General features: G+C 45.6%; 1 protein-coding gene across 1 annotated transcript in view; it reads left to right on the forward strand.

Moving 5' to 3' along the window:
- Positions 1–282: 282 nt before the first annotated feature.
- The window catches only part of LOC140191857 (sorting nexin-10B-like), a 91,622-nt gene continuing 79,762 nt past the window's right edge, over positions 283–12,142 (forward strand). Inside the window, exons 1-3 of the mRNA XM_072249651.1 lie at positions 283–336; positions 3,452–3,639; positions 11,237–11,335. Coding sequence (XP_072105752.1) covers positions 283–336; positions 3,452–3,639; positions 11,237–11,335 — 341 coding nt within the window. The remainder of the gene's footprint in view (positions 337–3,451; positions 3,640–11,236; positions 11,336–12,142) is intronic.

Below are 12,142 nucleotides of genomic sequence, written 5' to 3' on the forward strand. Positions count from 1 at the left end.
TTAGTTGGAGTGGCAGGGGGCTGAGGGGAGATCTGATGGGGTTGTGATCCGACAAGCTTATGAGAGGCACGGACAGCGTGGACAGTGTTTCCCAGGTCTGAAGTGTCTTAATACCAGAGGGCGTGCATTGGAGGTTTGAGAGGGGTTGAGTGCAGAGGAGATGTCAGGGGCAAGTTTTGTTCTACTCAGAGAGAGAGATGGGTGCCCGGAATGCGCTGCTTGGGGAGTTGGTAGAGGCAGAAACATTAGGGACTTTTAGATAGGCAGATGAATACAAGGAAAATGTCGGCTGTGGTCGGCTGCTTCCAAAGCATCGGCGGTTGTCGGTACCTGGAGGTTTATGGCAGGGATTTTCTCCCTTTTGCCGTCTGCTATCGGGGACTCGGGAGTCGATCGAATCGGGGACTTTTGAGATTTTATTTACTGTGCCCATGGTCTGTTCTTCATCAAATTATGGTATTGCTTTGTACTGCTGTAACTATATGTTATAATTATGTGGTTCTGTCAGTGTTAGTCTTTGGTTTGTCCTGTTTTCTGTGATATCTTTCTGGAGGAACATTGTATCATTTCTTAATGCATGTATGCATTTCTAAATGACAATAAAAGAGGACTGAGTGTTCTCATAATCTGAAAAAATGGAAGGATATGGACATTGCGTAGACAGAAGGGATTAGACCACAAGACCATAAGACAAAGGAGCAGAAGTAGGCCATTCGGCCCATCGAGTCTGCTCCGCCATTTTATCATGAGCTGATCCATTTTATCCTATTTAGTCCCACTGCCCCGCCTTCTCACCATAACCTTTGATGCCCCGGCTACTCAGATACCTATCAATCTCTGCCTTAAATACACCCAATGACTTGGCCTCTACTGCCGCCCATGGCAACAAATTCCATAGATTCACCACCCTCTGACTAGAAAAATTTCTTCGCATTTCTGTTCTGAAAGGGCGCCCTTCAATCCTGAAGTCATGCCCTCTCGTACTAGACTCCCCCATCATAGGAAACAACATTGCCACATCCACTCTGTCCATGCCTTTCCACATTCGAAATGTTTCTATGAGGTCTCCCCTCATTCTTCTAAACTCTAAGGAATACAGTCCAAGAGCGGACAAACGTTCCTCATATGTTAACCCTCTCATTCCCGGAATCATTCTCGTGAATCTTCTCTGTACCCTCTCCAACGTCAGCACATCCTTTCTTAAATAAGGAGACCAAAACTGCCCACAGTACTCCAAGTGAGGTCTCACCAGCGCCTTATAGAGCCTCAACATCACATCCCTGCTCCTATACTCTATTCCTCTAGAAATGAATGCCAACATTGCATTCGCCTTCTTCACCACCGACTCAACCTGGAGGTTAACCTTAAGGGAATCCTGCACGAGGCCTCCCAAGTCCCGTTGCATCTCAGAACTTTGAATTCTTTCCCCATTTAAATAATAGTCTGCCTGTTTATTTTTTCTGTCAAAGTGCATAACCATACACTTTCCAACATTGTACTTCATTTGCCACTTCTCCGCCCATTCTTCCAATCTATCCAAGACTCTCTGCAGGCTCTCCGTTTCCTCAGCACTACCGGCCCCTCCACCTATCTTCGTATCGTCAGCAAACTTAGCCACAAAGCCATCTATTCCATAATCCAGATTGTTGATGTACAATGTAAAAAGAAGCGGCCCCAACACTGATCCCTGTGGAACACCACTGGTAACCGGCAGCCAACCAGAATAGGATCCCTTTATTTCCACTCTGTTTCCTGCCAATCAGCCAACGCTCTATCCACGTATGTAACTTTCCCGTAATTCCATGGGCTCTTAACTTGTTAAGTAGCCTCACGTGTGGCACCTTGTCAAACGCCTTCTGAAAATCCAAATATACAACATCCATTGCATCTCCCTTGTCTAGCCTACTGGTAATTTCCTCAAAAAATTGTAATAGGTTTGTCAGGCAGGATTTTCCTTTAAGGAATCCATGCTGAGTTCTGCCTATCTTGTCATATGCCTCCAGGTACTCTGTAACCTCATCCTTGACAATCGACTCCAACAACTTCCCAACCACCGATGTCAAGCTAACAGGTCTATAATTTCCTTTTTGCTTCGTTGCCCCCTTCTTAAATAGCGGAGTGACATTTGCAATCTTCCAGTCTTCCGGAACCATGCCAGAATCTATCGACTTTTGAAAGATCATCGCTAATGCCTCCGCAATCTCCACAGCTACTTCCTTCAGAACATGAGGATGCATTCCATCTGGTCCAGGAGATTTATCGACCTTTAGCCTATTCAGCTTCCTGAGTACTTTCTCTGTCGTAATTGTGACTGCGCACACTTCTCTTCCCTGCCACCCTTGAGTGTCCTGCTGTCTTCCTCAGTGAAGACTGATGCAAAATACTTGTTCAGTTCCTCTGCCATCTCCTCATCTCCCATTACAATTTCTCCAGTATCATTTTCTATCGGTCCTATATCTACTCTCACCTGTCTTTTACTCTTTATATACTTGAAAAAGCTTTTAGTATCCTCTTTGATATTATTTGCTAGTTTCCTTTCATAGTTAATCTTTTCTCTCTTAATGACCTTCTTGGTTTCCTTTTTGTAAGATTTTAAAAACTTCCCAATCCTCTGTCTTCCCACTAATTTTTGCTTCCTTGTATGCCCTCTCCTTTGCTTTAACTTTGGCTTTGACTTCTCTTGTCAACCACGGTTGCATCCTTTTTCCACTCGAAATTTTCTTCTTTTTTGGAATATACCTGTCTTGCACATTGCTCATTTTTCGCATAAACTCCAGCCACTGCTGCTCTGCTGTCTTTCCCGCCAGTGTCTCTTTCCAGTCAACTTTGGCCAGTTCCTCTCTCATGCCACATTAGTTTAGTTAGTAATCTGATTACTAATTGGTTCTGTTTCTGTGCTGTATTGTTCTAGGTTCCAAACTGCTGTAAGGAGTTTTTTTGTGGTACTCACAAGTTCGGAAAGTGAGACTAATTGGCTAGCTCTGAAAGTACAGCATAGCTATAATGGGACGAATGGCCTGCGACATTATAGTGGGTCACCGGATCCCCTGAAGGGACAAATGTTCTCGTTTTGTCCGCAAGTGAACATAGATTATTAGATTAGATTATGAGGACACCCGGTCCTCGTTTATTGTCATTTAGTAATGCATGCATTAAGCCATGATACAATGTTCCTCCAGTATGATATCACAGAAACACAAGACAGACCAAGACTGAAAAAACTAACTAAAACCATATAATTATAACATATAGTTACAACAGTGCAAAGCAATAACGTAATTTTATAAAGACAGACCATGGGCATGGTTGAAAGACCATAGACAAGATTGACTGACAATCCCTTTGCCATATGCTTTCACTCAAAAAGGTGTTCACCGTGAAAATCTGTGCGCGGAGATGCCATTGGGAGTTCGATTAACTGACCATCTCTTTGCCGTGCGCTTTCAAACAGCAAGACGTTCACTATGAAAACTTCCTGTGCGCGGAGATGCCATTGGGAGTTCGATTAACTGACTGTCTCTTTGCCGTGCGCTTTCAGACAAACAGCAAGGCGTTCACCGTGAAAACCTCCTGCGTGCGGAGGCGCTATCGGGAGTTCGAGTGGCTGAGACGCCGACTACAGAAGAACGCCGGGCTCGTGTAAGTACAACCCGGAATGCGACTCCCGTCCGACCTTGGTTCCAGGGTGTTTGAGTTCGGATCCGGTCAGGGTTTGTTCGGCCCACGTAATTGAAACGGGTGGTGGAAGCCTGTCGTTTGCAACACGCCCAAGGGTGTTCTGAGGGGCAGCCCGCGAGTGTCGTTACGCATTCCGACACCAACGTAGCATACCCACGATATTTAACAGAACAGAATCAAAATCAGGCTTAATATCGTGCATTTTTTTTTGTGGCAGCAGTAGTGTGCAATGCATAAAATTCCTACAGTATTGTGTGCAAAAGTCTTAGGCTTATATATATATATATACACAACAAAGACTTTTGCACAATAATGTGTAACCCTATGGTTTGACCAGCGGTGTTAATCTAGGGGAAGACAGCCAAACTTGAGAAATCTTGTTGGGTGAATGCTGCGCGATGTGTTCCCCTGTTACAACTCAGTACCATGAAATCACAAGCAGTACACCATATCACCATATGCGACTAAACGATTGAGCTTTATAATTCTTAATTTCTCTATAGGGTTAGTAAAGAAAAGAAAAAAAGAGAGAAAGGGCCCATTCTCATGAAACAGCCTTAATGCACAGCGGTTTTCTCATCCGTTCGTTTCCCCATCGATTTCCCCCCGGGGCGTCGTCGACTCCCGACCCCCATTCCAAGTCCGCTCCGTCTTGCAATCTACGATTTCCCCGTTCTGGCACCTTCTCTCTCCATCTTCCGCTGAACAGAAGCCCGTGAATCCCTCGCTCTCGGGCACGCAAGAAAGAAGAACGCTCCCCCTCATTGGACGCCGCACATTCCAAAGCCCCCCGTCGTCGTCACCAGTCATAACCCAAACACAATGCTGCTACAACGAAACCACTACATTAGCAGTGATCCCTTTCCCAGGGCGTTATTAAAAGAAGGAGAGTAAAACAACAGTAATGAGAAAATAGCGCGTAGCCCTCCGGTAGGCCTCAGGCTCGCTCAGCTCGCTTTCGTCTAGGGGGAGCAGCCAAACTGGGTAATCAAATTTGTGTGGATGCTGTGTGATGTACCCCGCCATGCCAAATAACAGACAATACACCATATGGGATTAAATGATTACACTTTATAGATCCTACTTTGCCTAGGCCGGGTGCAGCCACAGATCACAGCCCCAGTGCTGGAATCCCATGAACCCCTGGACCCCAATTACCTCTCCCCAGTTACCCTTCACAATAACCAGACCATACACAGGTACAGAATTTAGGCCATTCAGCCCCTTTGCCATTCCATCAGGGCTGATTTACTGTCCCTCTCAACCCCATTCTCCTGCTTTCTTCCCGTACCCTTTGACGCCCTGACTAATCAATCTCTGCTTTAACTATACCCGGTGACTTGGCCTCCACAGCCGCCTGTGGCGATGAAATCCACAGATTCACCACCCTCTGGCTAAAGAAGTTCCTCCTCATCTCTGTTCTGGGGGGGCCACCCTAATTTAAGGCCGTGCCCTCTGGTCCTAGACTCCCCCCACTATCGGAAACATCCTCTCCACATCCACTCTATCTGTGCCCTCTGGTCCTAGATTCCCCTACGATAGGAAACATCCTCTCCACATCCACTCTATCTGTGCCCTCTGGTCCTAGACTCCCCCACTATAGGAAACATCCTCTCCACATCCACTCTATCTGTGCCCTCTGGTCCTAGATTCCCCTACGATAGGAAACATCCTCTCCACATCCACTCTATCTGTGCCCTCTGGTCCTAGATTCCCCTACGATACGAAACGTCCTCTTCACATCCACTCTACACGACAGTGAGAGTAGGAATGCAATGAGGTGGAGTATAAATGCGTGACTGAGGGATTGGAGCAGGGGGCAGGGATTCAAGTTTTTGGATCATTGGGACCTCTTTTGGTGCAGGTGTGACCTGTACAAAAAGGACGAGTTACACTTGAATCCAAGGGGGAGAAATATCCTGGCGGGGAGATTTGCGAGGGCTACTGGGGAGACTTTAAACTAGAATGGTTGGGGGGTGGGAATCAAATTAAAGAGACTCGGAGAGAGGAGGTTATTTCACAAATAGAGAAAGCTAGTAGACGGTGTGTGAGGGAGGATAGGCAGGGGACAGAGATCAGGAGCACTCAGACCAAAGATGTAGGGGACAAGGAAGAAAAAGATAAAGTTGTTTGCTCCATTAAGGATAAACAGAGAGTAAGAGGTGGAGAGTTTCTTAAATGCATCTATTTTAATACTAGGAGCATTGTAAGAAAGGTAATGAGCTTAGAGTATAGATTGATACCTGGAAATATGATGTTGTAGCTATTAGTGAAATGTGGTTGCAGGAGAGGTGTGATTGGCAACTAAATATTCCAGGATTTTGTTGCTTCAGGTGTGATAGAATAGGAGGGGCAAGAGGGGGAGGTGTTGCATTGCTTGTTAGAGAAAATATAATAGTGGTGCTCTGGCAGGATGGATTAGTGGACTCGTCCAGGGAGGCTATTTGGGTGGAATTGAGGAATAGGAAAGGTGTTGTGACGCTTATAGGGGTGTATTATAGACCACCTAATGGGGACTGAGAATTGGAGGAGCAAATTTGTAAGGAGATAGCAGATATTTGTAGTAAGCACAAGGTTGTGATTGTGGGAGATTTTAGTTTTCCGCACATAGACTGGGAAGCCCATTCTGTAAAAGGACTGAATGGTTTGGAGTTCGTCAAATGTGTGCAAGATAGTTTTTTGCAGCAATGCATAGAGGTACCAACTGGAGAAGGGGCAGTGTCGGATCTCCTGTTAGGGAATGAGATAGGGCAGGTGATGGAGGTATGTGTTGGGGAGCACTTCGGGTCCAGTGATCACAATACAATTAATTTCAATATAATTATGGAGAATGATAGGACGGTTGAGATTTTGGATTGGAGAAAGGCTAACTTTGAGGAGATGCGAAAGGATTTAGAAGGAGTGGATTGGGACAATTTGTTTTATGGGAAGGATGTAACAGAGAAATGGAGGTCATTTAAAGGTGAAATTTTGGGGGTACAGGATCTTTATGTTCCTGTTAGGTTGAAAGAGAAGGTTAAATGTGAAAAAGACTAAGGAGCAGGTGGCAGACCTGAGGAGAGCTAAGGTACCGGTGACCCCTGTTTCCATCCAGGGTGTCAGTGTGGACATGGTGGAGGATTACAAATACCTGGGGATACGAATTGACAATAAACTGGACTGGTCTAAGAACACTGAGGCTGTCTACAAGAAGGGTCAGAGCCGTCTTTATTTCCTGAGGAGACTGAGGTCCTTTAACAGCTGTTGGACGATGCTGAGGATGTTTTACGAGTCTGTGGTGGGCAGTGCGATCATGTTTGCTGTTGTGTGCTGGGGCAGCAGGCTAAGGGTAGCAGACACCAACAGAATCAACAAACTCATTCGTAAGGCCAGTGATGTCGTGGGGGTGGAACTGGACTCTCTGACGGTGGTGTCTGAAAAGAGGATGCTGTCTAAGTTGCATGCCATCTTGGACAATGTCTCCCATCCACTACATAATGTACTGGTTGGGCACAGGAGTACATTCAGCCAGAGACTCATTCCACCGAGATGCAGCACAGAGCGTCATAGGAAGTCATTCCTGCCTGTGGCCATCAAACTTTACAACTCCTCCCTTGGAGGGTCAGACACCCTGAGCCGATAGGCTGGTCCTGGACTTATTTCATAATTTACTGGCGTAATTTACATATTACTATTTAACTATTTATTACTATTCTATTACTATTTATTATTTCTATGACTATTACTATTTACTAATGGTAATATTACTATTTATGGTTCTATTACTATTTATTATTTATGGTGCAACTGTAATGAAAACCAGTTTCCCCTGGGATCAATAAAGTATGACTATGACTAAAAGTTTGAGAGAGCCATGGTTTTCAAGAGATATTGGAAACTTGGTTCAGAAAAAGAGAGAGATCTACAATAAATATAGGGAGCTTGGGGTTAATGAGGTGCCGAGGAATATAAAGAATGTAAAAAGAATCTGAAGTAAGAAATTAGAAAAGCTAAAAGAAGATATGAGGCTGCTTTGGCAAGTAAGGTGAAAATAAATCCAAAGATTTTCTACAGTTATATTGATAGCAAAAGCAGAGTGAGGGATAAAATTGGTCCCTTAGAGAATCAGAGTGGACGGCTATGTGCGGAGCCAAAAGAGATGGGGGAGATTTTGAACAATTTCTTTTCATCGGTATTCACTAAGGAAAAGGATATTGAATTGTAAAGGAAACAAGGCGGGTAGTTATAGAAAGCATGACGATTAAAGAAGAGGAAGTACTGGTGCTTTTAAGGAATATAAAAGTGGATAAGTCTCCCAGTCCGGACAAGATATTCCCTGGGACCTTGAGGGAAGTTAGTGTGGAAATAGCAGGGGCTCTGACAGAAATATTTCAAATGTCATTAGAAACGGGGATGGTGCCGGAGGATTGGCGTATTGCTCAGGTTGTTCCATAGTTTAAAAAGGGTTCTAAGAGTAAACCTAGCAATTATCGGCCTGTGAGTTTGACATCAGTGGTGGGTAAATGTTTGGAAGTATTCTTAGAGATGGTATATATAATTATCTGGATAGACAGGGTCTGATTAGGAACAGTCAACATGGATTTGTGCGTGGAAGGTCATGTTTGACAAATCTTATTGAATTTTTTGAAGAGGTTACTCGGAGAGTTTACGAGGGTAAAGTGGTGGATGTTGTCTATATGAACTTCAATAAGGCCTTTGACAAGGTTCCACGCAGAAGGTTAGTTAAGAAGGTTCAATCGTTGGGTATTAATATTGAAGTAGTAAAATGGATTCAGCAGTGGCTGGATGGGAGACGCCAGAGAGTGGTGGTGGATTAATGTCAGATTGGAGGCCGGTGATTAGTGGTGTGCCTCAGGGATCTGTACTGGGTCCAGTGTTGTTTGTCATATACATTAATGATCTGGATGATGGGGTGGTAAATTGGATTAGTAAGTATGCAGATGATACTAAGATAGGTGGAGTTGTGGATAATGAAGTAGGTTTTCAAAGCTTGCAGAGAGATTTAGACCAGTTAGAAGAGTGGGCTGAAAGATGGCAGATGAAGTTTAATGCTGATAAATGTGAGGTGCTCCATTTTGGTAGGACTAATCAAAATAGGACATACATGGTAAATGGTAGCGCATTGAAGAATGCAGTAGAACAGAGGGATCTAGGAATAATGGTGCATAGTTCCCTGAAGGTGGAATCTCATGTGGATAGGGTGGTGAAGAAAGCTTTTGGTATGTTGGCCTTTATTAATCAGAGCATTGAGTATAGGAGTTGGGATGTAATGTTGAAATTGTATAAGGCATTGGTAAGGCCAAATTTGGAGTATTGTGTACAGTTCTGGTCACCGAATTATAGGAAAGATGTCATTAAAATTGAGAGAGTACAGAGGAGATTTACTAAAATGTTGACTGGGTTTCATCTCCTAAGTTACAGAGAAAGGTTGAACAAGTTGGGTCTTTATTCTTTGGAGCGTAGAAGGTTGAGGGGGGACTTGATAGAGGTGTTTAAAATTATGAGGGGGATTGATAGAGTTGACGTGGTTAGACTTTTTCCATTGAGAGTGGGGGAGATTCAAACAAGAGGACATGAGTTGAGAGTTAAAGGGCAAAAGTTTAGGGGTAACATGAGGGGGAACTTCTTTACTCGGAGAGTGGTAGCTGTGTGGAACGAGCTTCCAGCAGAAGTGGTTGAGACAGGTTTGATGTTGTCATTTAAAGTTAAATTGGATAGATATATGGACAGGAAAGGAATGGAGGGTTATGAGCCGAGTGCAGGTTGATGGGACTAGGTGAGAGTAAGAGTTCGGCACAGACTAGAAGGGCCAAGATGGCCTGTTTCCGTGCTGTAATTGTTATATGGTTATATCTGTGTCCTCTGGTCCTCGGCTCCCCCACCATAGGAAACATCCTCTCCACATCCATTCTATCTGTGCCCTCTGGTCCTAGACTCCCCCCACTATAGGAAACATCCTCTCCACATCCACTCTATCTGTGTCCTCTGGTCCTAGACTCCCCCCACTATAGGAAACATCCTCTCCACATCCACTCTATCTGTGTCCTCTGGTCCTAGACTCCCCCACTATAGGAAACATCCTCTCCGCATCCACTCTATCTGTGTCCTCTGGTCCTAGACTCCCCCACTATAGGAAACATCCTCTCCACATCCACTCTATCTGTGTCCTCTGGTCCTAGACTCCCCCACTATAGGAAACATCCTCTCCGCATCCACTCTTTCGAGGCCTTTCAATATTCAATAGGTTTCAATGAGATCCCTCCCCCACCCCCCCATTCTTTTAAAATCCAGTGAGTACAGGCCCGGAGCCATCAAATGTCCTCATACGGTAACCCTTTCATTCCTGGGGTAAATCTAGAGTCTCTCTGGACCTTCACTAATACCAGCACGTATTTTCTTAGATAACAGGACCAAAACTGCTCACAACTCTCCAGCTGTGATCTGATCAATGCCTCATGAACCCTCGTTATTAATGACAATCGGGGTGATAAATGACCGTAATATTTCATGAGCTAAATAATCCTTGCTAATGCAAGTGACCTATTTCACTTCTTGTTTTGATGTAGGCATGACAAGCAAAGGTAATCTTTAATCTTTGTCAAGGGTTTCCTATAGTGGGGGAGTCTAGGACCAGAGGGCACAGATAGAGTGGATGTGGAGAGGATGTTTCCTATAGTGGGGGAGTCTAGGACCAGAGGACACAGATAGAGTGGATGTGGAGATGATGTTTCCTATGGTGGGGGAGTCGAGTACCAGAGGACACAGATAGAGTGGATGTGGAGAAGATGTTTCCTATAGTGGGGGGAGTCTAGGACCAGAGGACACAGATAGAGTGGATGTGGAGAGGATATTTCCTATAGTGGGGAAGTCTAGGACCAGAGGGCACAGATAGAGTGGATGTGGAGAGGATGTTTCCTATGGTGGGGGAGTCTAGGACCAGAGGGCACAGATAGAGTGGATGTGGAGAGGATGTTTCCTATGGTGGGGGAGTCTAGGACCAGAGGGCACAGATAGAGTGGGTGTGGACGGGATGTTTCCTATGGTGAGGGAGTCTAGGACCAAGGACACAGATAGAGTGGATGTGGAGAGGATGTTTCCTATAGTGGGGGAGTCTAGGACCAGAGGACACAGATAGAGTGGATGTGGAGAGGATGTTTCCTATAGTGGGGGAGTCTAGGACCAGAGAACACAGATAGAGTGGATGTGGAGAGGATGTTTCCTCTCGTGGGGGAGTCTTGGACCAGAGGACACAGCGTCAGAATAGAGGGGCGTCCATTTGGAATACAGATGAGGAGGAATTTCTTTAGTCAAAGGCTGGCGAATCTGTGGAATTCATTGCCACAGGAGGCCAAGTAATTGGGTACATTTATAGTGGACGTTGATAGGTTGTTTCTTAGGTTCTCAAAGATTACAGGGAGAAAGCAGAAGAAAGGGGTTGATAGGGATGATAAATTGGCCATGATGGAACAGCAGAGTTGATGGGCTGAATGGCCTATGTCTTATCGTCACATTCTTCTTCGGTACGTGTTGAATTTTACTTTTGCTTCTGCGTTTTCAGATCCCTCCCGGAACTGCCGGGCAAGAGGCCGTTCCTGCAGGTCAATGACGCCGAGAGCATCGAGAGGAGACGACAGGGTCTGCAGCAGTTTCTGCAGAGGTAAGCGCTGCCCTGGCGCCCTAGCCTGCGTGTCTGTGCTTCTCGGGCGCGGTGGCACTCTGTCCCGCGTCGCCGCACGGTGGCGTTTGGATCTGTCACCGGAATACCACCCGCCAGCTTCTCATCCAACTTTGTATGCGTCCGTGAGACACAGGTGCTGAGTGAGGTCGTTCACCCATCGACTCTGGCCGTCCGTTCCATCATGGCTGATTTATTATCCCTCTCAACCCCTGACTAATGAACCACAGCCGCATGTGGCAAGAAATACTACAGATTCACCGCCTATGATTTAAAAAAGAGTTTCTCCTCATCTCTGTTCTGTACGTCCCTCTATTCTTAGGCTGTGTCCTCTGGTCCTAGACTCCCCCCACTATAGGAAACAACATCTCCATATCCACTCTACCTGTGTCCTCTGGTCCTAGACTCCCCCACTATAGGAAACATCCTCTCCACATCCACTCTATCTGTGTCCTCTGGTCCTAGACTCCCCCACTACAGGAAACATCCTCTCCACATCCACTCTAACTGTGTCCTCTGGTCCTAGACTCCCCCCACTATAGGAAACATCCTCTCCACATCCACTCTATCTGTGCCCTCTGGTCCTAGACTCCCGCACTATAGGAAACATCCTCTTCACATCCACTCCATCTGTGTCCTCTGGTCCTAGACTCCCCCACTACAGGAAACATCCTCTCCACATCCACTCTAACTGTGTCCTCTGGTCCTAGACTCCCCCCACTATAGGAAACATCCTCTCCACATCCACTCTATCTGTGCCCTCTGGTCCTAGACTCCCTCACTATAGGA

Source organism: Mobula birostris, chromosome X (genome assembly GCF_030028105.1).
Source record: "Mobula birostris isolate sMobBir1 chromosome X, sMobBir1.hap1, whole genome shotgun sequence".
NCBI classification, from domain to species: domain Eukaryota; kingdom Metazoa; phylum Chordata; class Chondrichthyes; order Myliobatiformes; family Myliobatidae; genus Mobula; species Mobula birostris.